This window comes from Gastrolobium bilobum, unplaced genomic scaffold, assembly GCF_033153095.1.
Source record: "Gastrolobium bilobum isolate Gb01-03AN ecotype WA unplaced genomic scaffold, APGP_CSIRO_Gbil_v1 utg39213, whole genome shotgun sequence".
In the NCBI taxonomy this organism is placed as follows: domain Eukaryota; kingdom Viridiplantae; phylum Streptophyta; class Magnoliopsida; order Fabales; family Fabaceae; genus Gastrolobium; species Gastrolobium bilobum.
In genome coordinates this window covers 241,501-265,478 of record NW_026897470.1, presented here as the reverse complement: position 1 = coordinate 265,478, position 23,978 = coordinate 241,501, and the positions used below count along the sequence as shown (strand labels likewise).

Below are 23,978 nucleotides of genomic sequence, written 5' to 3'. Positions count from 1 at the left end.
TATGACGAAACACTTACATTGCTTTTACTCCTTTTGCGTTATATTAAGAGAATATAAATGTACCTTAAAGTTACAGGCTGTATACAGCAACCCAAAATACGAACCATATATGCAATGAAAAAAACTTAAATGTTCATTCATAAAAAAGGAAAATTTTCGTACATTTTGAAGCTGGTCCATATGCCATTGACATTGAGAAAATTTTTCTAACTTGTGTGTTGGCAAGCGATACAAGAATTTGTTTTTTTTTTGGTGGTTAATTTTGGCTGCATTTTATTCTTCTCTCTTTTTGTTTCAAGCTACTTAATTAGTAGGTTTAAATGTACTTTCCTCTCTTAGTTTATATTTTCAGTGACATTTTTTTTACCTCAATTTATCAAATTAAACAAAATACACCCTAATTTAACACAGCTCTTTATAATTTCTTCCCGTACATCTTACTTCTTTTTTTAAATTCTCTTCAACCGATTCATCCTTGGAATCAGTCCGGTTCGAGTATTGTTAAATCCAAAGCGGTAATGGTTCTTTCAAGATCATTTTTTTCATTTTCAGAACTCAAACTCGAGATATTTGATTAAGGGACACAAATTCCTTACCACTTATGCCAATAATATTTGATCCTTACATCTTACTTAATGTTAACTTTAACAAAACAAAATAAATATGCTTAATATTATAGGTAAAAAGACAAAAAATTTCAAATTTTAATTTCATGCTCGTGTAGTGTTTTGGTTTTTTTCTTTATTCTTCTGACGCATTTGTTGTTATGAAAAAATATATGTTTATATCAAATAATGTTTTCTTATATCATTTAATAAATATACAATGAAGTAATAATATGTCATTAAATATAAGTATAAATTTATTACATCCACACTATATCCAAATTTATTTGTAACTGTATGTGGAAATCTACATTAAATCACTATCAATCTACCATTATTGTGATCATTAGAATGATAAAATTATAATCATCATCATTATCTTTTTGCTCTAGTGATTATCGTTTTTATAACACTCATTGTGATTGTTCTAACTATTACTGTCGATATTATCATTGCTATTGACTTAAAAACATTGACATCCTTTCCCTATTAAAAAAATTGCTTTTATTTCCAAACAAACAAAGAAAAAGAATAATTATCTTGTATCTAAACATTTTTAAAATAGTTATCAAAATTCATAAAATACATCAATCAACGAAGAATTTCTTAAACCACTTGCTTACAAAATACATTATAATTTTTGTTGTTGAGCATTAAGTCTTAGATCCATTTTTGTAAAATAATAACTCACTAAAAATATAGAAAAACATACATTTACCATACTTATTGCATAAATTGAACACGTGTTGGAAAAAAAAACCCTTTATATTCATGGTTTACAGGGTCGAATATTAGAGGTATTACGAAAGAGGAATAATTAATACTAAACTTTTCATCGATGCTGAGGAAGAAAAGTCATTCATAAATCATAACAATCCCATAATTTGGATACCAACTTAGAATTTCTTGTTGATTCTATTAATTAAAGTTTATTCAAGATTACGCTCATCATTGGTTTTTGTTTGAATAATTTTTACTTTAATTAAACATAAGGTTAATTTCTACCAATAGCTAAGTGCCTAAGTGTCATCATCATCGTTCTTAATTACAACCACTACAATCATCGTTACTACTAATGCTACCATCACAAATTTCATTTTTAATAAAGTAAACAAGGAAAGTCACTTTCCAACTATTCAATTCGTAAAAACTGAACTTTTCATATCAATCACTACAAAAACTATTAAAAACAAAATCTATGTACGAAACGTTTCATAAAATGTAGAGTAAAGCTCTTTTAGATCCTTAACAAAAAATATAATTATCATTGTCGTTCTTTATAAAAAAAGTCAATTTTTGATTTCTCTACCATTTCAATTCTTTGAAAATATGGTTCCTCATAAATTTAATAAAGATCCAATTTAATTCCTAAAAAGACTAATATAATTTTTTTTTGTAAGAGACAAAAATAGTTTTCATTATGTTTTCGCATAAAGAATGAAATATCATCGGTGCTCTAAGTGTACCTACATTAATTAACACCCCTAAATATTTGAGTATTTGATTCAATTCAATGCAAATAGAAATTGAGTATATAATTTTTTTTTGGGTCCTTAACAAAAAATACAATTATCACTCTCGTTCTTTATAAAAAAAGTCAATTTTTGATTTCTCTACAATTTCAGTTCTTTGAAAATATGGTTCTTCAGAAATTTAATAAAGATCCAATTTAATTCCTAAAAAAGACTAATATAATTATTTTTTTTCTAAGAGACAAAAATAAAGACCTTATTTTTATTGTTAGCAGTTTAAAGAGCTTTACTCTAAAATGTATTAAAGATTCTACTATTTGTCAAACTTTTCATAAAATGTATAATATTGTCAAAAGCATGTCTTGTTCATCCATATTAAACTTTAATGTGAGTACCTAAGAAAAAGTAGCGCATTTACTAGAGTTTATTGGTCAGTGCTGAACACAATCAAAGTTTCCCTTGCAACTAGACAGTGACAAACTTCAAAGCTCACAGAGAGAGAGAGAGGGCAAAAAATAAAAAAATAAAAAATAAAAAGAGAGGTTAGAACTTAGAAGCAATAGTTTTGTGGGCTTAGCTGTACTGGGCGGGATAAACGGTGGTCAAACCGGGCATAGAACCGAACCGGTGGTGGATTCAGTGTCAGAACACGGCGAGCCATCTTGTTCTGCACCTCACTCTCAAACAAACCATCATGGCAGAACCATAGAATTTTCAGCATTTTTTTTTTTTGAAAGAAAGACTCTACCTTTATTATTTGTGAGGCTTTGAGCAGTGACAGAAGCAAGCTATTGTTGATAGTCCACTTTCCATAGATATAGTTTTCATGTTTGAATTATTATCTTCATTCCATGTCGTTGTTATTTTTATTTCAACCCTTAACATTGTTTTCAATTTTCTCCAAATTTAAAATCTCCCCCTTTTCCATCTTGCTTCCGGGTCAACTGAAGAAACTTGATGGATTTTGAGAGAGAGAGAGAGAGAGAGAGAGAGAAGAAAGGTAGCACAAAAAGCGATGCAGATTTGTTATCCCCAAGTTTGAAGAATCAAAGCCTTGTAATTGAGGTAATTGTTGTTCTACTCTTTTATTTATTTTGTTCTTTTTCCTATTGAAAAGTGAAAGTGTAAGACTTTTCACACACTGAGAGAGAGAGAGAGAGAGAGAGAATAAAAAAATGTGTTCTTCTTCTGTATTGGCCTATTGTATATCTCCATTCTCCACTTGTGATTACAGACATAGATACAAAAGTGCATACGTATTTGGGAGCAAGATTGGAATGTTTGGATGTTTTGGTCAGCGCTCATAATAAAGACATGGTGGATCAACTTAACATAGTATCGTTTGTGTTCTTGTTCTTGTTGCTGTTTAAGTTTCAATTCACATTGGAGCAAATTGAGCCACTGAGTTCACCTACTGAGCGAGCAGCACTGCTGGAACTTCGATCTTCTCTGGGCTTGAGGAGCAAGGAATGGCCAAGAAAAGCTGACCCTTGTTTAAACTGGAATGGTGTTAGGTGCCAAAATGGTCGAGTTGTTGCCATCAATATATCTGGCTTTAGAAGAACCAGGCTTGGGAAGAAAAATCCACAATTTGCTGTGGAAGCCTTGGCCAATTTCACCCTATTGGAGTCCTTCAATGCCTCCAATTTTCTGCTCCCTGATCCTATCCCTGACTGGTTTGGCCAACAGCTCTCTTCACTTCGGGTGCTTGATCTTCGTTCTTGCTCCATCAATGGTTCTATTCCTCCCAGTCTTGGGAATTTAACCAGCCTCACTAGCCTCTATTTGTCTGATAACAAACTTACTGGGATACTTCCTATTAGTTTGGGTCAACTGTTAGCAATTTCAGTGCTTGAACTTTCCCATAATTCTCTTAGTGGATCCCTGCCGGCATCGATTTTCTCTCTTCGGAATCTTTCTTCCCTTGACATTTCTGCCAATTTTTTATCCGGGTCGATTCCCCCAGCCATTGGGGCCCTCTCCGAGTTACAATACTTGAATCTATCCAACAATGACCTAACTTCTTTTATACCAGCAGAATTGGGGGATCTAAGTGGCTTAGTTGACCTTGATCTTAGTGAGAATTCTTTTTCTGGTGCTGTGCCCTCAAATTTGAAAGGGTTTAGGAACATGCAGAGATTGAATCTTGGGAATAATATACTTGATGGACCTCTGCCAGAGGACCTGTTTACTAATTCATCACAGTTTCTGTTCATAATGCTGAGACAGAATAATTTCACTGGTGCTTTGCCTGTGGAGTTGTGGTCTCTGCCAAGATTGAGCTTCCTCGATGTCTCTAGCAATAACTTCACTGGTCAGCTTCCTAATTCTAGTTTCATTGCTAATTCTACTGTTGCGGAGCTCAATATTTCTCATAATAAGTTTTATGGAGGCCTCACTCCTCTGTTAAGAAGATTCGGTTTCATTGATCTGTCAAGCAATTATTTTGAGGGCAGGGTTCTGGACTTCATGCTTAATGCATCTGTAGATAGCAATTGCCTCCAAAATGTGACCGATCAGAGGACACCAGTAGAATGTGCATCATTTTATGCTGAGAGGGGCCTCACTTTTGATAATTTTGGACGTCCAAATTCAACAGGTGCTCCTGCAGCAAAAGGCTCTGGGAAGAGCAATAAAAAAAAGATAATATTGGCAGCAGTCTTGGGTGGGCTGGGTTTAATTGCACTTTTGTTGTTACTCGTACTGCTGCTTCTATGCATTCGAAAAAAGGGTAATTCAAATCAAAGGGGAAATGGTGTGGGCCCTGCTCCTGCTGGAGGCAGTTCTCCACAACCTGGCGAACTAATTAACTTTTCTAGTGTTGGAGACTCATTTACATATCATCAGCTGCTCCAGGCCACAGGTGACTTCAATGATACAAATCTTATCAAACATGGTCACACTGGGGATCTCTTTAATGGTGTTTTGGAAAGTGGGATTCCTGTAGTCATCAAAAGGATTGACATTCGTTCAACTAAAAAGGATGCTTATTTATTGGAATTGGAATTTTTTAATAAGGTTTCACATCCTAGATTTGTTCCCCTGCTGGGTCATTGCTTAGAAAACGAGAATGAGAAGTTCCTGGTTTATAAACATATGCTAAATAGGGACTTGTCAAACTGCTTGTACTACAGAAAAACTACATCTGAAGATGGTAGCTTGCAGTCATTGGACTGGATAACAAGGTTGAAAATTGCCATTGGAGCAGCAGAGGCCCTATCTTATCTGCATCATGAATGTAATCCGCCCTTTGTTCACAGGTATCTCCCGACTTCTTTCTTTCTCGATTTTGAAGATTTTCCCTACTTGTTCTTTCTTTTGAACTAGCCATTCTATTATGACACCTGACATGATGCATGATTGACCTATGCCCTTCTATCTGTAATTTCTTGTCTATATTGCTAATTTGTTGAATAAAATGTAAACTAGAATTCTGATTCAGTGATTTATTCCAACTCCCTGGATGCTAGTATCTTTTTGAAGGGTTCAAACCTTTTGATTGGAATATTTAGGGAAATTGATAATTACCACAAATTGGGGTTGGGTGGGGGGTGGTTGGAGACGACGGATTTTTTTTATAAGACTTATTTACGTAAATGCAGCTCTTTGTTAACTGATCATTAATTTGTAAGTTTTTACTGAGATCATGTGAAATTATAGCAAGATTTAAGTTATAGGTAGGCAGGGACTGTGGTTATTGAAGAACTGACCTAATTTAAATAAATGCATATGTTCGTTGATGTCCTTAGTGGCGGCAGCTTTGTGTATATGGCCAAGGTTGCGGTCATGAATATCAGTGGTCATATCTTTTAGGTGTATTGAGTGTGACTATCCTCTTTCTATAAATGGAACTAAGAAAGATTGGAAGGTAAATGGTGTGCTTGTAGTAACAAGTTAATGTTTTAATTATTGTAGAGATATCCAAGCGAGCAGTATACTTCTAGATGATAAATATGAAGTTCGGTTAGGAAGTCTAAGTGAAGCCTGCCCTCAAGATGTGGATACTCATCAAAGCAAAATCACCCGGTTGCTGCGGTTGCCCCAGTAAGCACTCCATTAACAAATTTATTTGATGAATTTCATGAAAATGATGTTTGATAGGTCTTTAATAATTCATTATATATTGACAGTATTGTGCTTCCTTTTAAGCTGTTTATTAGAAAATGCTCATGCTTTGAAGTGGTCTATTGCTTTTAAAAATTATTTTATGTATTTATGGTACGTCATTCTGTCTGTTGGGTTTTCTAATAATGAAAGCCATTTATTTGGTTTTCATTATCCCCAACTTAAAACTTACTTAATGGACATATTCGGACTTTGTGACTATGAAACCCTTCGGTATGGTAGCCATTTAATTATCACCTTTTGCACCTTTTTCTGAATTAACTCTTTACTAGAGGAACAAATTAATACATTACTCTACACAGGCTTTTGTTTGGTGCAGTACCACACCTAGTACTTACATTAGTTTATAATTTTAGAATGTTGTCAAAATCTGCATCTGACTGTATTATTTTAGTTTTCTTGACGTTCCAGTCTTCAAATTTGATTGTGAGCCCTGTGTAATGGGTGTAGTTAGTTCTCTGTTGGTTTGGGTTGTCAAGAGCTGATTCCTTAAAAACCTCTGTGGTCTACACAAAGTTACTATCAGTAAAACCTTGACATCTGTTCAAATTTCTGCGTGATTCCTGTCTTACCTCGCTAGAGAAGTTAAACATGGCTGTGTTGCTGTTGGATACTTTTTTCTCTTCAGCAAAAGTAGAACTATTTTTCCCATTTGCAAATGCATATTATTTGTTATATAAACATTTATCTAATATCTAATTTCTCTTGTTAATGTGCAGGTCCTCTGAACACGGCACTCATGGTAAGTAGAAATTCACGTTTATTTTTTGGCATGAATGTGTAGTCAGTTCTGTCTTGACTCTCGATTGTGTGTCTCAATCATTCACATTTTACCTCTTACAGATATCAACTTTGTCCTTTTGACTGTATTGTGAGAGAAGATAATTTGGTGCAGTAGAAATATCATTTATGAATCACTTTCGAAACTGTCACCTATAAATTGATATACAATGGTGTTTTTGTGGATGATCACTGTGAATTGTGGTTGGAACTCTTTAAGAGTAGGAATGGAAACATAATTATTAATCTCTATCAAAAAAATAAAATAAAATTGATGGACATCTCTTATCATCATTTACCAACTTAATGTTGTTTTCCTTCAATCTGATTTGAGGTCTGTGTGTGAACGGTGGAAGCAGGGAAATGTATGGTGAGGTGGACTTTCTTTATTGCTCTTAATTAGTTTTTTCTTTCTTACTTGAATCTTTGTTCCAACTATTTGTGTCTTTACATTTTAAAATTTCTGTCCTTAGCTGACTGGGAAATAAATGCGATGGAATTTTTTGAAGCTTAGAATTGCTATTTCTCTTATGCTGAAAGGGGTTATATTTTGATATCATTTGAAGCTGTGGTTGTGTTTATACTTGAATGATAGAAGAGTTCTTGTAATCTATTAATTTATGACATTTTTTGTTTTAAACTGTGAAACAAGGTGCATCAACATCAATTTGTGCCTATGACGTGTATTGTTTTGGGAAAGTATTACTTGAGCTGGTGACCGGTAAGCTGGGAATTAGTGCATCCAGTGATGCTGAACTAAAGCAATGGTTGGAGCAAATGCTACCTTGTATTAGTATTTACGACAAGGAGCTTGTGACAAAAATAGTGGATCCATCTCTGATTGTTGATGAGGATTTATTAGAGGAAGTGTGGGCAGTGGCCATAGTTTCCAGGTCTTGCCTAAATCCCAAACCTTCAAGAAGACCCCCTATGAGATATGTTCTCAAGGCTTTGGAAAACCCTTTCAAAGTTGTAAGGGAAGAAAATTCCAGTTCTGCAAGACTCAGAGCAACCTCTTCTAGAGGCTCTTGGAATGCTGCATTGTTTGGTAGTTGGCGTCAGAGTTCATCTGATGTAACAGTAATGCCGGCAGCCTCAGGTACAAGAGTAGAAGGAGGGAGTACTTTAAAGCGTTCAGGAACTACTGGCTCACAGGGTAGTTTCCTCAATGCTGGGGGTGATGTTTCATCCTCCCTTACACGTCATTCAAGGGAGATATTCCCTGAACCTTCTGGAGTTCAAGATGTAGAGAGGCAGGAGCAGGAGTAGCTGAAGGCGTAAGTCTTGATTTTTTTAGGTAATGATCCAACAGGCTTTCCATTCCCATTGCTGTTCACCTAATACCATGAGCTCTTGTTGGTTTTGGTGCTGTGCTTGGATATTGGAATTGGAAGGCGCATATTGTACATTTCTGCGGTTTGAACTTGTCATCTTTTAAACGGGAATTGTATTTCTTTTTCAGTGGTTTTGGACAAAGTTGCATTCAAGTCCCTTGAATTTGTCACTTTTCAAAGGGGAATTGTATTTCTTTTTCGGTGGTTTTGGACACACAAACATGGTGGACAGATAGAGATAAAAGGACCAGAATGTCGAGTGCTATGGTAGATTTTGGATCCTTTGACTGCTTGTTTTGGATAGAAAACAAGCCACAATTTTTTCACTTGTAATTGATTTTTTTTTTTAACCCATTGTTGAGAGTCTTCTCTTGGAATGTAAATTTTAATTATTAGAGTTATTGTTTCAGATCAGATTTGTTATTCTGGAAAAAGGAACAGCATAAAAAAAAAATGTTGTACTGATTCTTTTGGCCCTGAATCAATTTGTTGGCTTATTGAAATTAAGAGCAGTGAGCAACTTTGTTCAGTCTAGTGAGTTGTGAGTATGCACACTTCTTAGGTGAGCAGATGATAATCTGTTATTCTTCCCACATGGTTATGAATTTAATAGTAAACATAAAACATACATAAATTAACTGGTTTGAATTTATTTTTCTCATCAAATTTAGATAAGGTTTAAACAAATTACATTTCTTCCACCAAAAAAAATAAACTACATTTTAACAGATAAACAATAAATACGAAGAAAAAAAAAGAAGGTCCCACCGAGATTTGAACTCGGGTTACTGGATTCAGAGTCCAATGTCCTGACCACTAGACCATGGGACCTTATCTGCTGTATGTTTCGTAAAATCGCATTAAATATACTTATTCTATCTCCTCGGCGTCGGACATGTACATGTTCGTTCTTCGTTTTCCTTAAACCGAACTAACGAAATGTGGAAGAGTGGCAATTGTTAACACTCTTATCCATTGCCAATTCCGACCACCATCTTCACATTAATAAGAAGAAAAGAAGATGTTTTTTTCATGTCAAAAATACAACCTTTACATTCCTTGCTCTTCTGTTCCACTCTGCAACCCAAGATGCTGCATTGTCATGTGCCAAAACCCACATGCCCCAAATGAACAACAACCCATTCTCCGCAAACACAATTCCAAATCCACAGCCTTTCTCCTTCACCACCTTTCCCACAAGGATGAGGATGAACATGATTCACATGAACATCATCACCACTCTCACCAACTCACTCCAAAATCCAGTGACCTGCAAGACCCTATGCCCCATGAAGAAAAGGTGAAGCTTTTGGAACTTTCCCTTGTCAGGAAAAGGACCCCTCAGTTTCCTGGCTCCATCTATGCTCAGTCCCCAAGCGACCCTGATGTGGGTTCTTCTCTGCCTCCTCTGCGCACTCTGTTTCAATCAAGTGCTCTCAGCGATGATGATGATGATGATGATGATGAGGAGGAGGAGATGGTCATGCGGGCTCTTCAGATTCGCAGGAAGGTGACTGAGGAGGTTCTAAAAGAAGCTATGCGAAAAGGAAAGTTTGGAATCACATACACTACCAATTTGGTTAGCAGGGTGCCTGGTTTCATCGATTACATCATGATTGAAGCTGCTAACTTGAAAAGGTTACAGGAATATTCACACTCCACCTTCAATTTACGCGCCAAAACCGTCATTGATGATTCCCAAGTTGTGCCACTTATCAGGTAAGAAGCTAAGATTTGTCTGAGTTGTTACTATTTGTTATCGGAGGATGGTTATACTTTTCGTTTACAACATTTTACAATCATATCTTAACTGTCGCCAATCAACGATTATTATTTTCGCAAATCAAACTCATTAATTAATTAACTATTGATCGACGAAAATCAACTATTAAAATATAGTTGTAAAAGATTGTAAACGAAAATAAGTTGTAAGTATAATCCTCCTCTTATTATTGTTGGTATTAGTTGTTTCTTAATGTGTGGAATTTGAATTTTAAATGCTTCTTGTTATTGATTGTCTTTCTTCTTTACTTCAATTCTCTAGATGGTTGAAGCATAATGCACTGTCGTATCCTCAGATAGCAAAGCTCATTTTGATGTCAAGAGGAAAACTTGAGTCCATAAGGAATTGTGTTGAGTGGTTGAAGTCGGTGCATGTGAAAGGAGAATATCTTGGGCTTTCACTCTTGAAGGGTGGAGAGAATATTTTGCAACGCAGCAATGAGGAGCTGGATGAGATTGTTTTGTATTTAGAGTCCAATGGAGTCAGGAGGGAGTGGATGGGTTATGTCATGAGTCGATGTCCTCAATTGTTGTCTTACAGCTTAGAAGAAGTGAAGAATCGTGCGCAGTTCTATTTTGATATGGGTTTAAATGAGAAGGATTTTGGCACAATGGTTTTTGATTATCCTAAAGCACTTGGTTACTTTACTCTGGAAGTAATGAACCAAAAGGTACATTAGAAAGTCATCTTGCAATGTATCATTGTCGTCATCTCTCATACTTTACTAGCTTATTCAGTTTTAGTAGTATCTAAGTGAAACATGTAGGATGTTTAAAGGCTTAATGATATAAAGTCTACTTTGATATGCATGTTGGTAAATGTTTCTGATATATAGATATACATGATAAGGTATGGTGCTGCGGTTGTAATTTTCAGGTTAATTACTTAAAAGAATTTGGGCTTCAAAGCAATGATGTTGGCAGATTGCTAGCATTTAGGCCACAATTGATGGGGTGCAGCATTGAGGAACAATGGAAACCTCTTGTTAAGTATCTGTACTATTATGGGATCACCCGAGATGGTATGCGGAGAATGCTTACCATTAAACCAATGGTCTTTTGTACAGACTTGCAAATGACTATTGCGCCAAAGGTATGCAAGCACTGTTTTTATTCGTTTCTTTAAATCAGTTGAATGAGGCTCGTCATTAAGGTGGCAGCTGGTACAATAGGTACTTCATAAATGGCTTACATTCTGTTATCATTATTTCCATTCCTCCAGCTCACGATATCTAGATGCTAATATATTCTAAGCTATAGATTGTAGTAGATTCAGAAATAAATTTTCCATTGGTTTCTGTCTTGTTTCCTGATGATAATGCTGACAATTTATTCCCAATTTTATTATGAAGGTACGGTTTTTTCAGGACATAGGGGTTCGAGATGATGCAATTGGCAACATGCTTGTAAAGTTTCCTACTCTACTCACTTACAGCCTGTACAAGAAGATTAGACCAGTGGTGTGTCCTTTCTTCTGCAACTATGAAATTTGTCACCATAAAGATATTTTTCCAATTCCTCACTGCGACTATTGTCTTTTTCTTTTTTAAAAAAAATATTCTGAAAACAAAAAAGAAAAAAGAGTGTTCATATTGTGTTTGGGAAAACCAGCTAAGATGATTGGATTAGGGCCCCTCAATTAATTTTGAATATATTCTGTTCCAGTGTTAAAAGTATATTTATCAGTTACCAATCTCATATCTGTATTATATACATATCAAACCACATCCAGAAATGATGAGTTACGAATGAGAATTTGTGCATCAAGTGCTACTAACTTATCCTTCCTTTCATCTAGGAGCTTGCTAGTTAGACATAACAAGTTGATCACAATAATTACATGCCAATAAACTGACTCATCTGCTGAAATTTGAATGGTGTATAGGTTATATTCTTGATGACCAAAGCTGGGGTAAGTGAGAAAGATATTGGCAAGGTTGTAGCTCTTGGACCTGAGCTCTTGGGATGCAGCGTAGTACATAAGCTTGAAGTAAATGTAAAATATTTTTTGTCGCTTGGCATACGTATTAAGCAATTGGGTGAGATGATTGCTGATTTCCCGATGCTGCTCAGATACAATATAGATGTCCTTTGTCCCAAGTATAGTTATTTGCGGAAAACCATGGTCCGGCCTTTGCAAGATGTTATTGAGTTTCCAAGGTATCACAGAATGATATTTTGACTGTATATAACTTTGTAAAAATCTTGTTTGATTCTTATGTTTTGTATTCCATTGCATGGTTGTCTACAATTATCTAAGTCCCTTCCCGTTATCAGGTTTTTCAGCTATTCTCTTGATGGTCGAATTATCCCAAGACACAAGGTTCTGGTGGAGAATCAGATTAATATTAAGCTAAGATACATGTTGGCTAGCTCTGATGAAGAATTCAAGAAAATGGTCAATTCTACAATTAGAAAGCGCCAAAGATTTGAACCTGCTGTCATTAAGGAGGGTACTACTCATCTTCAATCTGGTATTGCTGGGGATATTACTACACCCCAGACATGTACAAATTGATGGCTCTGTGGAAAACAGAATGGTGGTTGAGTTTATGGGAATTAGAGCAATATAGTAATTGTTCTTCTCAAAGATGGAGGTGCTAAATGACATTGTAGCAGCTGATATAGTGCAGAAACACCTTCATGTGTAAATGAAGGAAAAAGAGCTCCTGTGCCTTAATAAACAGAAAGAAGCTTGCAATTTGTCATCCGCTGCCTCATTTCACTAGTAAAGCCAATGAAACTTGCTTACCAAAAAAAAAAAAAGCCAATGAAACTTACCTCTACAGAGTGCAGACTAAGTTTTATCAGATGAGGAGACCTGACCTGTATACTTCTTGTAAATCTCTAGGATAGTTTGAGGTATATGCTCATAACCCACTTTAAATGTGCATATTGTACTCTTGTTATTGTGTTCATTTTTGTTACATGTCTGCTTAGTTCTCTCTTCATTATCTTATTTTTTCACCTGATTTTTGGAACTCGTATTGTTACCCCACAACAGGAGTAGACGTAAATTTGACTGTTGTGCAACTGAATAATCTCAGTCTGAACATGTAATCACCTATGAAGTTTGGTTTGAATCCTGTTGGATCCATATTGGCTGAAGACCCATGGTCCTACCATTGCAAGATACCATTCCCAAGGCAGATTATTTGTAAAAATATCCTTAAAAAAAAAGCTATTATATATGGAAACGATCTGTTTATGAATTTTTACAAATTACACTATGTACTCCCAGAAATACATAATGTAGTTTGTAAACAAAAAGTTTATAAATATAATTCTCTCCATATGTGTGTGTTGTAAACAAAAAGTTTATAAATATAATCCTTCCCATGTGTGTGTGTGTGTGTTTTAGATATCAATCAATGTCTGAAGTCCTTATGGATTTAACTAAAGTTTATAATTTTAATCTATGGATGTTGCCGTCAATTTATAGGTCCTCATTATTATTCCAAGGTGCGTTAGAAATGGGTGAATTATATAATATGAAAGAAGTTCCACATTTTTCCAAGCAAAAAATGAGTTGTTAACCACTGCCCGTGTCAGTGAAATTAAAGACTGCCAACAAAATTTTTCGATAACTAAATAGTCCGAGGCATGCTGAAAAGTTACTTTTACATATATGATTTTGCACTATCTATTATCGTTATCACGGAAACTTGAGACTAAGACAAATTGTTTTGAGTACATTGCACACGGAAATTCCAAGCCTTTCCTTATGGTAAGATGAAGCTTGCCCTCTTTTCCTGGGAATAAATGTAGCCTGGCAATATAATGAAGCACCAGGAAGACCCATGGCAATAATAAAGGATGTCCCCACTGTTAACAAGAGCTGGTTCAATTGGTAAAGATCAAAACACTTCACTTGCAAGGCTTGGTTGCCAGCAATTCTCCAAAATGGGTGATATAGTAGGTAAGTCATAGCTAAGGTTTATGATATGCCCCGTCTTTGGAATTGGTAACTTACAATAAATTTTTCCCAATAATTTTCTTCCAAACCAAAAGAAAAATGCTACAACCACGAGTTAAGGTATCTTCAAATAAAGGCGTAACTTTTTCTTCCATAACAAAAATTACAGAAATTGAACTAATCTACAGGTAGTGTTTGAACTCAAGAGACAAAATTTATAAATAACAAGAAATACAATAGACAAATGAATCATTTTAGTCAATTCCAATACGACATATCGAATTTTTCTTTATAAGACCAAGATCCACCTGAAAAAAAAAATGAAAAATACAAGACTTAGGATAATATCACTTCGTAAATTTAAAAAATGTTTAATAATTATAAATAAGAACTCATCAATCAAGTTTTCTATACTTGCAAGACCAAATAACCAGAGGGTGGTTATTCAGTTCAAAACCGAGATAACAACAGAAGTGCAAAAGAGTTTGTTAACAATACCTTGTGCCCAAAGAGATCCCTGATATTATCTATCCCATATAGAATCATCGTTGGCCTGTTTCCAGGTAAAAAAACAAGTTAAAACTAATTTCCAGTCACTTCCATCAATATATTGCAATGCAATTTCCCTATAGTTTCCTTAGATTTGGAGAGCAAAACTGTAACTATAATTTAGGTATTACAAATTAATTCGTTTTATTCTCAGCAATGATCATGGTGTGCTCAATTTTTTCTCACCTTTCAAGGGAAAGGCCCCATGCAATAACTTGGACGTCTTCAGGAAGTCCCATCGGCTGCAACATTTCAGGTCTGAACATGCCTGAGTTTCCTACCTCTACCCATTTTTTAAAGCCTTCATGATAACTGATAGAGTAATTGATTAATATGTAAAGTCTCAGAATAGCATAAGGAAATGCCAAATAATCATTACAGAAAGACTCACCTGAAAATCTCCATGCTAGGTTCAGTGTATGGATTGAAAGCAGGTTTGAACTTCAGCTTGGTCATGCCTGACTCAATGATGAAATTATTATTTAGCTAAGATCAATAACAGATTAATTATAATACTAAAGTTAAGCCATTAGGTTTGGTCTAGTGGTGAGGGATATGAGTAGATTGTATTAGGTTGTGTGTTCAATTCTCATTGTATCCAAAATAAAAATAAAAATTATAATACTAAAGTCTCTAACTTTCATTCAACAATTAAATCATACAAAGTTTTTCAGTATAAGAGAGCATTACCTAAGCGTGAGAAGAAATCATGTAGGACTCCTATTAAGTCACAGAGAGTGAGTCCTCGGTCGCATACAAGGCCTGAATTGAAATGCAAAATCATGAGAATCACAAAATTCAGGTAAATTTTTTCACAAATTTTAATGCCGAGATTAAACCCCTGGTGGGTCAAACCAAAACAAAAGCTGAATTACCACCTGTAGTCTATTTCAGTAATGCCCCCATCCCCATTTAATATGATGGAAACCACTCCCCATTAAACCCCACACTAATGAGGGTGTAATGTTTTCATTTGCAAGAAGATGAACAGTTTGAAAAGAATTAAAACCTCAAGCACAGTAACTTACTAGCTCTCACATACCTTCTATCTGGTGGAATTCAGCAAGATGTGTTCGATCAACTGCTTCATTTCTGAATACACGATCTATAGAGAAATATTTTTTCGGAGAAAATGGTTTCTGCAAAGACATTAAAATGAAAAAAATAAAATGATACAAGCTATAATTCAGAGCTAGAACTTTGGAAAGTTTAATCATTTATCTGTGCGGAAGGAGGGATGAGTAAAAAACAAAATACAGAAATACGAAGTAAAATAGCTTAACCCAGCTTAAACACATAAATGTACATTTCTTGGAAATTTCAATCTAAAATCATATGGAAAAAATGAGAATAGTAGGAGGTCTGACTGGCACCAAACACCATGTTATCATATGCATCCACAAGATCACGATACCAACAAATTCAGAGACAGATGCAAACCTGTGCCAACTGGTAAAGCATCCTAGATGAAACAGCAGTTGTGTGTGTTCGCAGGAGGTTTTTATTTGCTTCCTCTCTTTTCCAGTCATACACATATCTACCAAGGAATATATTGTAAGCTTTCCCTCAAAACATTTTGGAACCTATCCATCTATCAATAATTAAACTATGCTAAAAGTGTATTAAGTGCTCTAAAGGTCATACCCCCTTGATCCATAACCACCAGATTCATGAACTTGCTTCACCCTCTGAACATAATCTTCTGGCAGTTTCTTTGTTGTTGAAGGAGCTGCAGATGTGTGTGTCACATCACATGTATTCAATGGAAACATAGAAGATTAAACTAGCATGGAAAAAATAAGGTTTTACTAACTTTCCAAAAAGAATGTGTCATGTGAATCACGAGCTGGGTGCTGTTGAGGCTGGAACAAGGCATCAAAGTTCCAGAAGCTGCCAATTAAAACATTCAGACGTAAAGTTTAAGGTGAGAGCAGACATGTACTGCTACTTGCCATACACACAATGGGTATAATCTGTTAACTTCCGATACTTTTAAAGATAACCTAGCATCTAAACAACAAATATAGCCAAGAATCAAAGGATCGTGCAGAATACTAATACAATTCATGTGATTCAGAAAATACATATTTTTTTAAAGTTTACTTTAGTTATGATGTTCTAATGCATTGTTCCGAACAATAAGGTTTCTTTTCAAGGTCTCGAGTCACTGCTGAAAAGAACCTTTCCAAGGACAGAAGAGGTAGTCTATCATTGTAACAAAAGAAAAATAGCCTCATTAGTCAATTCACCATCATTCAAAGGCCTAATTAAACAAATTACAGAAAAAAATATAGTGCATGCAAAAGTTTTTGGTTTCTGAATTTATATTTTACGGCTGCAATTACCAGCCCCATCCAAAAGCTTGGGAATTTCTTTAATTTTCAGTTCTGCCAAGGAATTTTTAAAGGCACTAGGCTGCAAACACTTCCAAACATTTGATTTTCAACAGCTTGTTTGTAAGTATCATTAAAGAGAACAGAGCTTCTTTTGGAGGGGAAGGGGGGAGGGCTATGAGTACAGAGCTTTTATCATTGAGACTTTGACAGTCTTCTTTCTCTTTAATTCTATAATATTGTTAAGTTTATTGTTATTTATACAATCCATGTGTATTTCTTTTACAAACTAGATTCCACATGTAATTCTCTGTTTGATAGGATAGGAGAGCCTAAGGATAGATTATCTGCATCTCAATCAGAGGCATTAAAAAGCTTTAGATATGGAAACAACAATTACCTGCTCTCAACAAAATTATTTGTTGGCATCTCCTCAAACCTGCAGCACCATATTAACATTAAGAAATGTTAAACTTGGAATTTTAAACAAATATTTACCACAAAAGACATCAAGCTTCCACATAACAAAAATAGGACTCACCCCATGCAGAGGAAAATCTGTTTCAGTTGACTCCGTACCTGAAATAGAGAAATTTCAGTAAGTATTAAATATTGAAGTATCATCAAACTCTTTTTTTTTTAGCATAGAAGCATCTTCAACAAAAACAACAAGAACTTTCTCTCATTAGGTGAGGTTAACTACATTGATTAAAGGACACCATTGTGCTATATCAGAAAACAAATTTTCGTAATAACAGAATTAAATTGTCTGTCCACATGATACCAATACAGATTCAACAAAGTTTTACGTTGGATGTTGACTGCCGAACATAATCTACATTTATTTTGGCTTGGGACTAGCAATGTAAAGATTGTTAACAATGCAAGACGTAGGTAGAGTTTTTTTTCTTTTGGATCAAAGTATCACCACAGTTAAAATCAAAACTCACTTTATAAAAATAGTATAGTGCACATATAAGAACTACTAAACACACATGCATAAAAAGGCAGACATAAACACATGTATTGTTCAGTTAATATAACTCCAGAGTATAGTAAAAACTCACCATATCAAACAGAAAGTGTAAATATAAAAAAACACAATGCTTCTGTTCATGTTTTCCCGAATATGGATATTTTTAATGTCAGCAAAGTTCTGTAGTATACAAAATTGATATTTGTTTAATCTAAATATCAAAGGGTATTTACTAATACTACTGGTTTGGGAAAGGAGGAAGAAAGGATTGGGGAAATATCTCCTTGCCTTCAGTAGAGGATGAAGATGACCACCCTCAAGAGGCTGACCTTTAGCACTGTAATTGTACTCTTTGAACTCTAATTCCTTCCACTCACCACTGACATAAAATAATATGACGAAGTCAGAATTCATAAAATATGACTCAAATCCACTAAAAATATCTTACACAAAGTATAAGCTTCAATACAGAGGTTTCAATACCCACTCACATTCAGTTTAAGCAAAAAATAAAAATGAAAAAATACCTCTGAAAATTATCCCGAGTTAAATCAGTGACAACCTTCTTTCTTTTTGGAGCATAGTTAGGACCCTTTTTCACTGAGTAACCTTTCCATGTCCTAGATCATAAGATATCAAGAATGAAAGTCAAGTCCTTCACAGCACATTCAGTATATCTGAAAAAATCTTTAGCACAGCCAAGTGAAATTATTATTACTGAGGAACAATAAGCTTTCTTGCTTTGAGTGCTTTGATATCATCTGAACCAATGCCCTGTATTTGTAACAAATTGTAAATTTTTTAATGAGATATGCAAATTTCATAGGGAAAATTGATAAAGACAACAATAAGCAACCTATAAATTTTTTTATATAAGGTGGAAGCAAAAAGGTCAAGAATAATAATCTCTCCAAACAATTGGAGGTGTCCATAAAACAGTTTTCCAATCACCCACGAATTAGACTGCAGGTACACCTCATAACTAAGAGAAATGAAACACCTCAAATCCCCCTTTCCCACTTTCTGTAACAATCTCAAACATTGAGTTGAATATGATGAACCATATAAAACCTTGCCATTTTCCCAAAAGTATTATTGCAAATCCAAGACTTAGACTATGTGCGCATAGCCAAAACACACAATTTAAAAAAGACTGATATCAACTAATGAGACTTCCCTGTTGTCTGCTCTAATCAACAAGAGCATGAAACCAAAAGGATGTGCATATAAAGTATAAGGCTAGAAGAAGTGAACTTAAAATTTCCTATTAAATTTAGGGGTGGAAGAAGAGGTTATTAGAAGATTTCAAACAAGCATGAGTAGTCACTAGTAACTATATAGGCTCCTATTTAAAAAATTGAATGCAACAAGGGTAAAGAGAGGTTAATTGACTGTAATAAACACATGATACTTCACGCGGCCACATCTCTATTATCTTATTTTCGATTTATTACTTTCACATAGTTAACTATATCTTAACATTTAACCTCCTCAATTTTCATAAAAGTTCCTACTAATCCTAAAAAGTTGAACGTTAGTTACAACACTCTCTAAACCCAACAAAAAAAAAAAAAAATCTCAGTTCTTCCTACAGTTGCCTCCCTCTCAACATGACTAAGAAATTTACTAACAAAGATATTCATACTAGTACACACCTGTCCCTGTTGTATTTGCAGAAGCAGGTCTTTAACTCTGTCATCCACATGTTCGACCTGCAGCAAGAAATCTACTCATGAAAAATATATCGTAAATCATAAAGCTATTACCATCTCAAAGAACAAAGCACGCTGATAAACAAAACATTATGTCTTTAAAATAAAATGTAATTAACATATAGCGTCCACTTGTTAGGATTAGATTAATACCAAAACTGAACAATCACATACCTTTCTAGATATAAGTTGTTTCCCCATTTCCACCCATTTGTTCTTAGCAGCCTGGGCACAAGCTATCTTGAAGGCTGAGGGATCCAGCTTTTTCTGCAAACACCCCAAACATAAAAAAATCAAATTTTTTCCACAAAAATTAATGAATTGCAGAGAAGGGTAAAAATAAATAACCTGAAGTTCATCTCTAGAGATACCCTCTGGTGGAATTGCCAAAAAGAGTTGAACTTCAGGGGATCCTGAAGCAGCATAAGTCTTCCCCTCATCAGTGAGAACCCATGTTTCCCTCTTAATATCCTCAGCATCCACGTATCTAAAACCATGAAGACTCTTTATCACATTCACCATCTCATTGTGATCAATACCTCGTTCACTTGCAAACTCACCCGAATCTCTTATCTCATCGTTGTTTTCCAGGTAACCCAGAACTGCTTCTTCCGCCATTCTCACCCCTCTTGCGCCGTCGCAGTACGATGAATCAGAATAGGTACGGTTCGGTTCGGGTTAAGTTCCTTCCCCACGCGAAAAGGTAGAAGACCACTGAAATTGGGCCGGATACCCAATTTCGTTTGGGCCCAAGCCCAAGCCCAATAACAATTAAAACACTGGTAGTAGGGTTTTACTTTTAGGGTTCAACCGTTCAGTAACAGCAATGGCTAGCATGGCTTCGGTGGCGAGGGTGGCTTCCAGGTCACTCGCTAATCGTTCCAGAAGCTTCTCTCAGAAATCATCGAATACTCCGTTTCTGTTATCTTCACCTTCTGCAACACGCATCCCTCGTGCTTCGAGGTACATTACACTGTGATTTCAATTATTCTTATCGATTTGCATTCTGGCGTTAACTTGAGACTCTGTATGTTTCTAAGGATTTTGACGGTTATTGGAAGCGTTGGTTCTTTGATGCCTCTTCACAGCGCCATCGCTAATGCTAGGCTCACTTCAAATATCGCCTTGGATTCCACTTGCTGGAGCTGGCTTTCTCAAGGTACTACTTTCCTTTCCCTGCTTCTAATTCAAGGATATGTATTGAATTGTGTGTTTTGCACAATGCTCATTGTTGAGATGGTCTTTTAGCACTGAGAAGGAAAAGAGTGAGTATATGTCAACGATCCATAAAATGATTCCACAGAACGGAATATTAATGGAATGGCATAAATATTCTAACTCAATTGTCTCCTACACTGAATCTAATTAATCTAAATGTCATAAATATTCTCGTGAGAAAATCGAATTAGGTTAACTTTTCTGCTATATCATATTCTAACTCAGTTTTTGTAGTAACTTAATAACAAAATGTTGGTACAAAAAGGATAAACACTGTTTCAATTGTGAGAGAAAAAATAATTACATGTGTAGAATGTTTTGGATAAATACTCCATACTTATGGTACGTTGGATGACAATTGTGCTCTATATAACATTATTATATATATATATATATTTAAATTTTTCACTTATTAACATAATATTTGAAACTGATTTAATGCATGAAGGTTAGGTTGAAAATATAATTAGAATTTATAATAGAAATTTATTGAAAAGTAATAATTGTAATTCTAAAAGAAATTGTTTATGTTAGGAAATGGAAATTAGTCTCATTCCACGGAACATCAAATCAGCTTTCCCACTTCTCTTGCAAGCATGGTTAAAGAGATTTGGGTTGGAATTGAATGCCCATTTCTGTTGTAGTGTTTGGTTTTGTCTGGGATGGAATGTCATCCATTTGTGTTTTTATATTTGATACATGGAGTAAGCATGGAACGGAATCATAATCCAACATCATTGTTACCTTTATCCCAAACTAATTGATGTCGGCAATTGATGAACCCAAATAATAAAAATGAAAAGATTGAGGGAAAAATGGAATCATAATTATGAATTATAAAATTAAATAAGTACAAAATATAAAAATTAAATTTACTTCTTCTAACTGCTTGGAATCACGAATCTCACCCCCTCAGTGATATACTATGGTTCCAGTCTATGAAGAATCTATGCCCAAAGCAAAATTGTCAATCTGTAGCATATCATTTAGTACGAAATTAAGAAATTATCATCAGATGTTTTGAAATTAGAGAAAATCTAACAGATAGTTAGAATTCATTATACAAAGCGGGTAACCCGCCACAAAACAGGTCAATCCATCTTGTCCCGTTTACGAAAGTGGGTTGAAAATCTCAACCCATCTCGTTTTATTGCAGGTTAACAGGCCAACTCGTCGGCGTTGCAACACCATATGTGAGATCCTCTGAAATTTAAGACTACCGTGTTTGGTGTGAAAATTAAAATAATTTAAAAGTTTAAAACATGTATGGGACATCTAGGAATAAGGAGTTCTTAGCTTTATGAATATCCTACATTCCCATTATTTGTTGACATTATAAATGTAGAGATCCGGGATTCCAGGTTATTTTCCATACTGGTGTAAAAATGCGCACGTGCCAAATACCTCCTTAATAGTAGTATTACTATCAGATGGGCATCCAATATGGTAATTACCTTTGTCTTCTTTATGCACATCCTGACATCTTCTTTTACATTGTTGTATAGGACTTGAAAAAACATTGTGACAGGCCTGCTGGATCCATTCAAGATGAAAGAAAAAATGAAAAAGTGATAATCATAGATTTTCTTTTCTGTCTCACCCTAGGATGAGAAAGGAACTTCAAACATTGAAATTTTGGTTATTGTATTGTGCACCAACTGCAGACTTGTATGGTTGAATTTCCTTATTTTCCTGGGAATAGATGACCAACATGCTGATAATTACACTTTGTCCAAAATTTTCTTGAATGGGTTTGTAAGGATTAACAATAAGAGTAAGTTTCCTTGGGGATGTTAAAATGATGCTTCAGGGGCTGTAATAATTATAATTTGTTACTTGCATTGATAATCAAGAAATTATAGATGTTGATTTTGACTTGCATTGATGTTCTTAAACAGATAACTGATTCTTGGCATTGTTAAAAAAATTAATATTCATGCAATGTGAAAGTAAAGTTTCTTCTATGCAAAATCTAAATAGACAATGGATGTTGAATCTACTACTTAGTTTGGGATTGTAGATTCATTAACTCCACTGTAAATATGAAGCTTGGTCAAAGGATGACATGAAAGATTGATGGTCCATCATAATAGATGAAATTTATTTCCTATTATTTTGATACTTGACTGGTGAATGTTGTGTTGTTCCATGCCTGTTCAATTGATCGTTTTGAGATTATGAATGAGCATCCTATTTATTGACAATTTCAGTATTTTTCGCATGGCTGTACAAATGAATGTTGGGTCTGCCACAACTTGATACAAGGATAGGCGTCCCTTTTTTAAATACACTTTTTGGTCCTTGAGAGATATAGTTTGTGGATTTTTAGTCATTAGAACTTAGTCTGGTTGTGTATAAAACACAGTCCACCAATTTTTTTTAAGTACTGACAACTTAATCCATTTTCACTGAGGACAAAATGGATTCTGGTCATTTTCTCCTTAAATTAGATATTGCCCTCCTGATTTTTCCCTTGTTGAAACTTCTTTCTTCTTCATGTCTGCTGGGAGAAAAATAAAATTTCGTTCAAACTTAGTCCCCTAGATTTTGCTTCCTCTTGCTGATTGTAATCCATATTTTTGGTTGATGTGTCCTAGACTTTGCAGTTCCTCGGTGACAAAGACTAAAGGATTCAATCATTTCAATCCTAGTTGGGTTGCATTAGAGTTAATGTTGGTTCACATCTTCCTCTTGGCCTATTTCCCTTATGGCTGTCACATGATTTGGATTCCCATCATTCCTTGGAGCATGACAATCTGGTTTCAAAGATAATATTATTCTTTTAGTAATGTAAACCTCCTATATATTACCAGGAGATTGTAATTTGAGGTAACGATTCTCATATTTGATGAACCATCTTTCACCTCCCATCTTTTAGATTCCAGATTATTTTATGCTTTAGAAATAGTGAATCGGAACTCTGATCCATCCCATTTGACTAGAAATCCCTACCAGGAACCTTTTTTTTTTTTTTTTTTTCTAACTGATATTTATTTTGAAGACTCGCTTTTATCTATTTTTATAGTATATATCCACAGGTCAACTATCAGGTGAATTCAATTCTTTATTAATATATTATTAAGCCATGTTCTAGGTTGATGGGTACATACTACATACAATGTTGTTACCCATTCATTAAAAGAAGAGAGATTATCTTTAGTTGTGTGATCTACATC

At 34.8% G+C, this 23,978-nt stretch overlaps 4 protein-coding genes and 1 non-coding gene across 8 annotated transcripts; 3 read left to right on the top strand and 2 right to left on the bottom strand.

Annotated features, from left to right (window-relative positions):
• The first annotated feature begins 2,762 nt into the window (after positions 1-2,762).
• Positions 2,763-8,690, top strand: LOC133307161 (probable LRR receptor-like serine/threonine-protein kinase At2g16250). Its single transcript, XM_061507609.1, has 5 exons — positions 2,763-3,142; positions 3,312-5,337; positions 5,993-6,121; positions 6,922-6,944; positions 7,635-8,690. The coding sequence occupies exons 2-5, from the start codon at positions 3,392-3,394 to the stop codon at positions 8,249-8,251; spliced, it is 2,715 nt and encodes a 904-aa protein (XP_061363593.1). The 5' UTR covers positions 2,763-3,142; positions 3,312-3,391; the 3' UTR covers positions 8,252-8,690.
• A 385-nt stretch (positions 8,691-9,075) lies between these two features.
• On the bottom strand, positions 9,076-9,147 carry TRNAQ-CUG (transfer RNA glutamine (anticodon CUG)). Its single transcript has one exon. It is a non-coding gene; the product is annotated as a tRNA-Gln (tRNA).
• A 127-nt stretch (positions 9,148-9,274) lies between these two features.
• On the top strand, positions 9,275-13,285 carry LOC133307154 (transcription termination factor MTERF2, chloroplastic). 2 transcript variants are annotated; one of them, XR_009751012.1, is made up of 7 exons: positions 9,275-10,035; positions 10,361-10,769; positions 10,976-11,191; positions 11,451-11,558; positions 11,984-12,258; positions 12,376-12,960; positions 13,103-13,285. XR_009751012.1 is itself a non-coding variant. In XM_061507598.1 (6 exons), exons 1-6 carry the CDS (start codon positions 9,338-9,340, stop codon positions 12,614-12,616), a joined length of 1,947 nt encoding a protein of 648 aa, XP_061363582.1. In that variant the 5' UTR covers positions 9,275-9,337; the 3' UTR covers positions 12,617-13,061. The 2 variants fall into 2 exon arrangements, 1 of the variants encoding a protein (XP_061363582.1); XM_061507598.1 differs by lacking the exon at positions 13,103-13,285 and having other exon boundaries at positions 12,376-13,061.
• A 345-nt stretch (positions 13,286-13,630) lies between these two features.
• Positions 13,631-20,244, bottom strand: LOC133307151 (phenylalanine--tRNA ligase alpha subunit, cytoplasmic). Its single transcript, XM_061507591.1, has 17 exons — positions 19,933-20,244; positions 19,759-19,851; positions 19,528-19,584; positions 18,591-18,646; positions 18,400-18,492; positions 18,161-18,251; positions 17,438-17,475; positions 17,297-17,335; positions 16,377-16,453; positions 16,208-16,292; positions 16,004-16,100; positions 15,606-15,702; positions 15,254-15,325; positions 14,955-15,021; positions 14,750-14,875; positions 14,513-14,567; positions 13,631-14,322 (listed from the first exon to the last, which is right to left on the bottom strand). The coding sequence occupies exons 1-17, from the start codon at positions 20,200-20,202 to the stop codon at positions 14,269-14,271; spliced, it is 1,467 nt and encodes a 488-aa protein (XP_061363575.1). The 5' UTR covers positions 20,203-20,244; the 3' UTR covers positions 13,631-14,268.
• A 138-nt stretch (positions 20,245-20,382) lies between these two features.
• On the top strand, positions 20,383-23,739 carry LOC133307166 (protein NONRESPONDING TO OXYLIPINS 2, mitochondrial). Of its 3 annotated transcripts, XM_061507617.1 has the most exons (4): positions 20,383-20,547; positions 20,625-20,743; positions 21,959-21,995; positions 22,308-22,676. In XM_061507617.1, exons 1-3 carry the CDS (start codon positions 20,411-20,413, stop codon positions 21,961-21,963), a joined length of 261 nt encoding a protein of 86 aa, XP_061363601.1. In that variant the 5' UTR covers positions 20,383-20,410; the 3' UTR covers positions 21,964-21,995; positions 22,308-22,676. The 3 variants fall into 3 exon arrangements, with proteins under 3 accessions (XP_061363601.1, XP_061363600.1, XP_061363599.1); XM_061507616.1 differs by lacking the exons at positions 21,959-21,995; positions 22,308-22,676 and adding an exon at positions 23,400-23,739; XM_061507615.1 differs by lacking the exon at positions 21,959-21,995 and having other exon boundaries at positions 20,385-20,547.
• The last annotated feature ends 239 nt before the right edge of the window (positions 23,740-23,978 follow it).

What these genes read in the sequence shown, in the direction of transcription:
- LOC133307161 (XM_061507609.1), top strand. Translation starts at nt 3,392, where the DNA reads ATGGTGGATCAACTTAACATAGTATCGTTTGTGTTCTTGTTCTTGTTG. An exon ending in CGGTTGCTGCGGTTGCCCCA is followed by an intron (nt 6,122 to 6,921) that starts GTAAGCACTCCA and finishes GTTAATGTGCAG; the next exon opens with GTCCTCTGAACACGGCACTC. An exon ending in CTCTGAACACGGCACTCATG is followed by an intron (nt 6,945 to 7,634) that starts GTAAGTAGAAAT and finishes CTGTGAAACAAG; the next exon opens with GTGCATCAACATCAATTTGT.
- LOC133307154 (XM_061507598.1), top strand. Translation starts at nt 9,338, where the DNA reads ATGTTTTTTTCATGTCAAAAATACAACCTTTACATTCCTTGCTCTTCT. An exon ending in CAAGTTGTGCCACTTATCAG is followed by an intron (nt 10,036 to 10,360) that starts GTAAGAAGCTAA and finishes TCAATTCTCTAG; the next exon opens with ATGGTTGAAGCATAATGCAC. An exon ending in TGGAAGTAATGAACCAAAAG is followed by an intron (nt 10,770 to 10,975) that starts GTACATTAGAAA and finishes TGTAATTTTCAG; the next exon opens with GTTAATTACTTAAAAGAATT.
- LOC133307151 (XM_061507591.1), bottom strand. Translation starts at nt 20,202, where the DNA reads ATGGCGGAAGAAGCAGTTCTGGGTTACCTGGAAAACAACGATGAGATA. An exon ending in AACAACTTATATCTAGAAAG is followed by an intron (nt 19,585 to 19,758) that starts GTATGTGATTGT and finishes TTCTTGCTGCAG; the next exon opens with GTCGAACATGTGGATGACAG. An exon ending in TGCAAATACAACAGGGACAG is followed by an intron (nt 18,647 to 19,527) that starts GTGTGTACTAGT and finishes TTACAAATACAG; the next exon opens with GGCATTGGTTCAGATGATAT.
- LOC133307166 (XM_061507616.1), top strand. Translation starts at nt 20,411, where the DNA reads ATGGCTAGCATGGCTTCGGTGGCGAGGGTGGCTTCCAGGTCACTCGCT. An exon ending in CGCATCCCTCGTGCTTCGAG is followed by an intron (nt 20,548 to 20,624) that starts GTACATTACACT and finishes TATGTTTCTAAG; the next exon opens with GATTTTGACGGTTATTGGAA. An exon ending in CTGGAGCTGGCTTTCTCAAG is followed by an intron (nt 20,744 to 23,399) that starts GTACTACTTTCC and finishes GATGTGTCCTAG; the next exon opens with ACTTTGCAGTTCCTCGGTGA.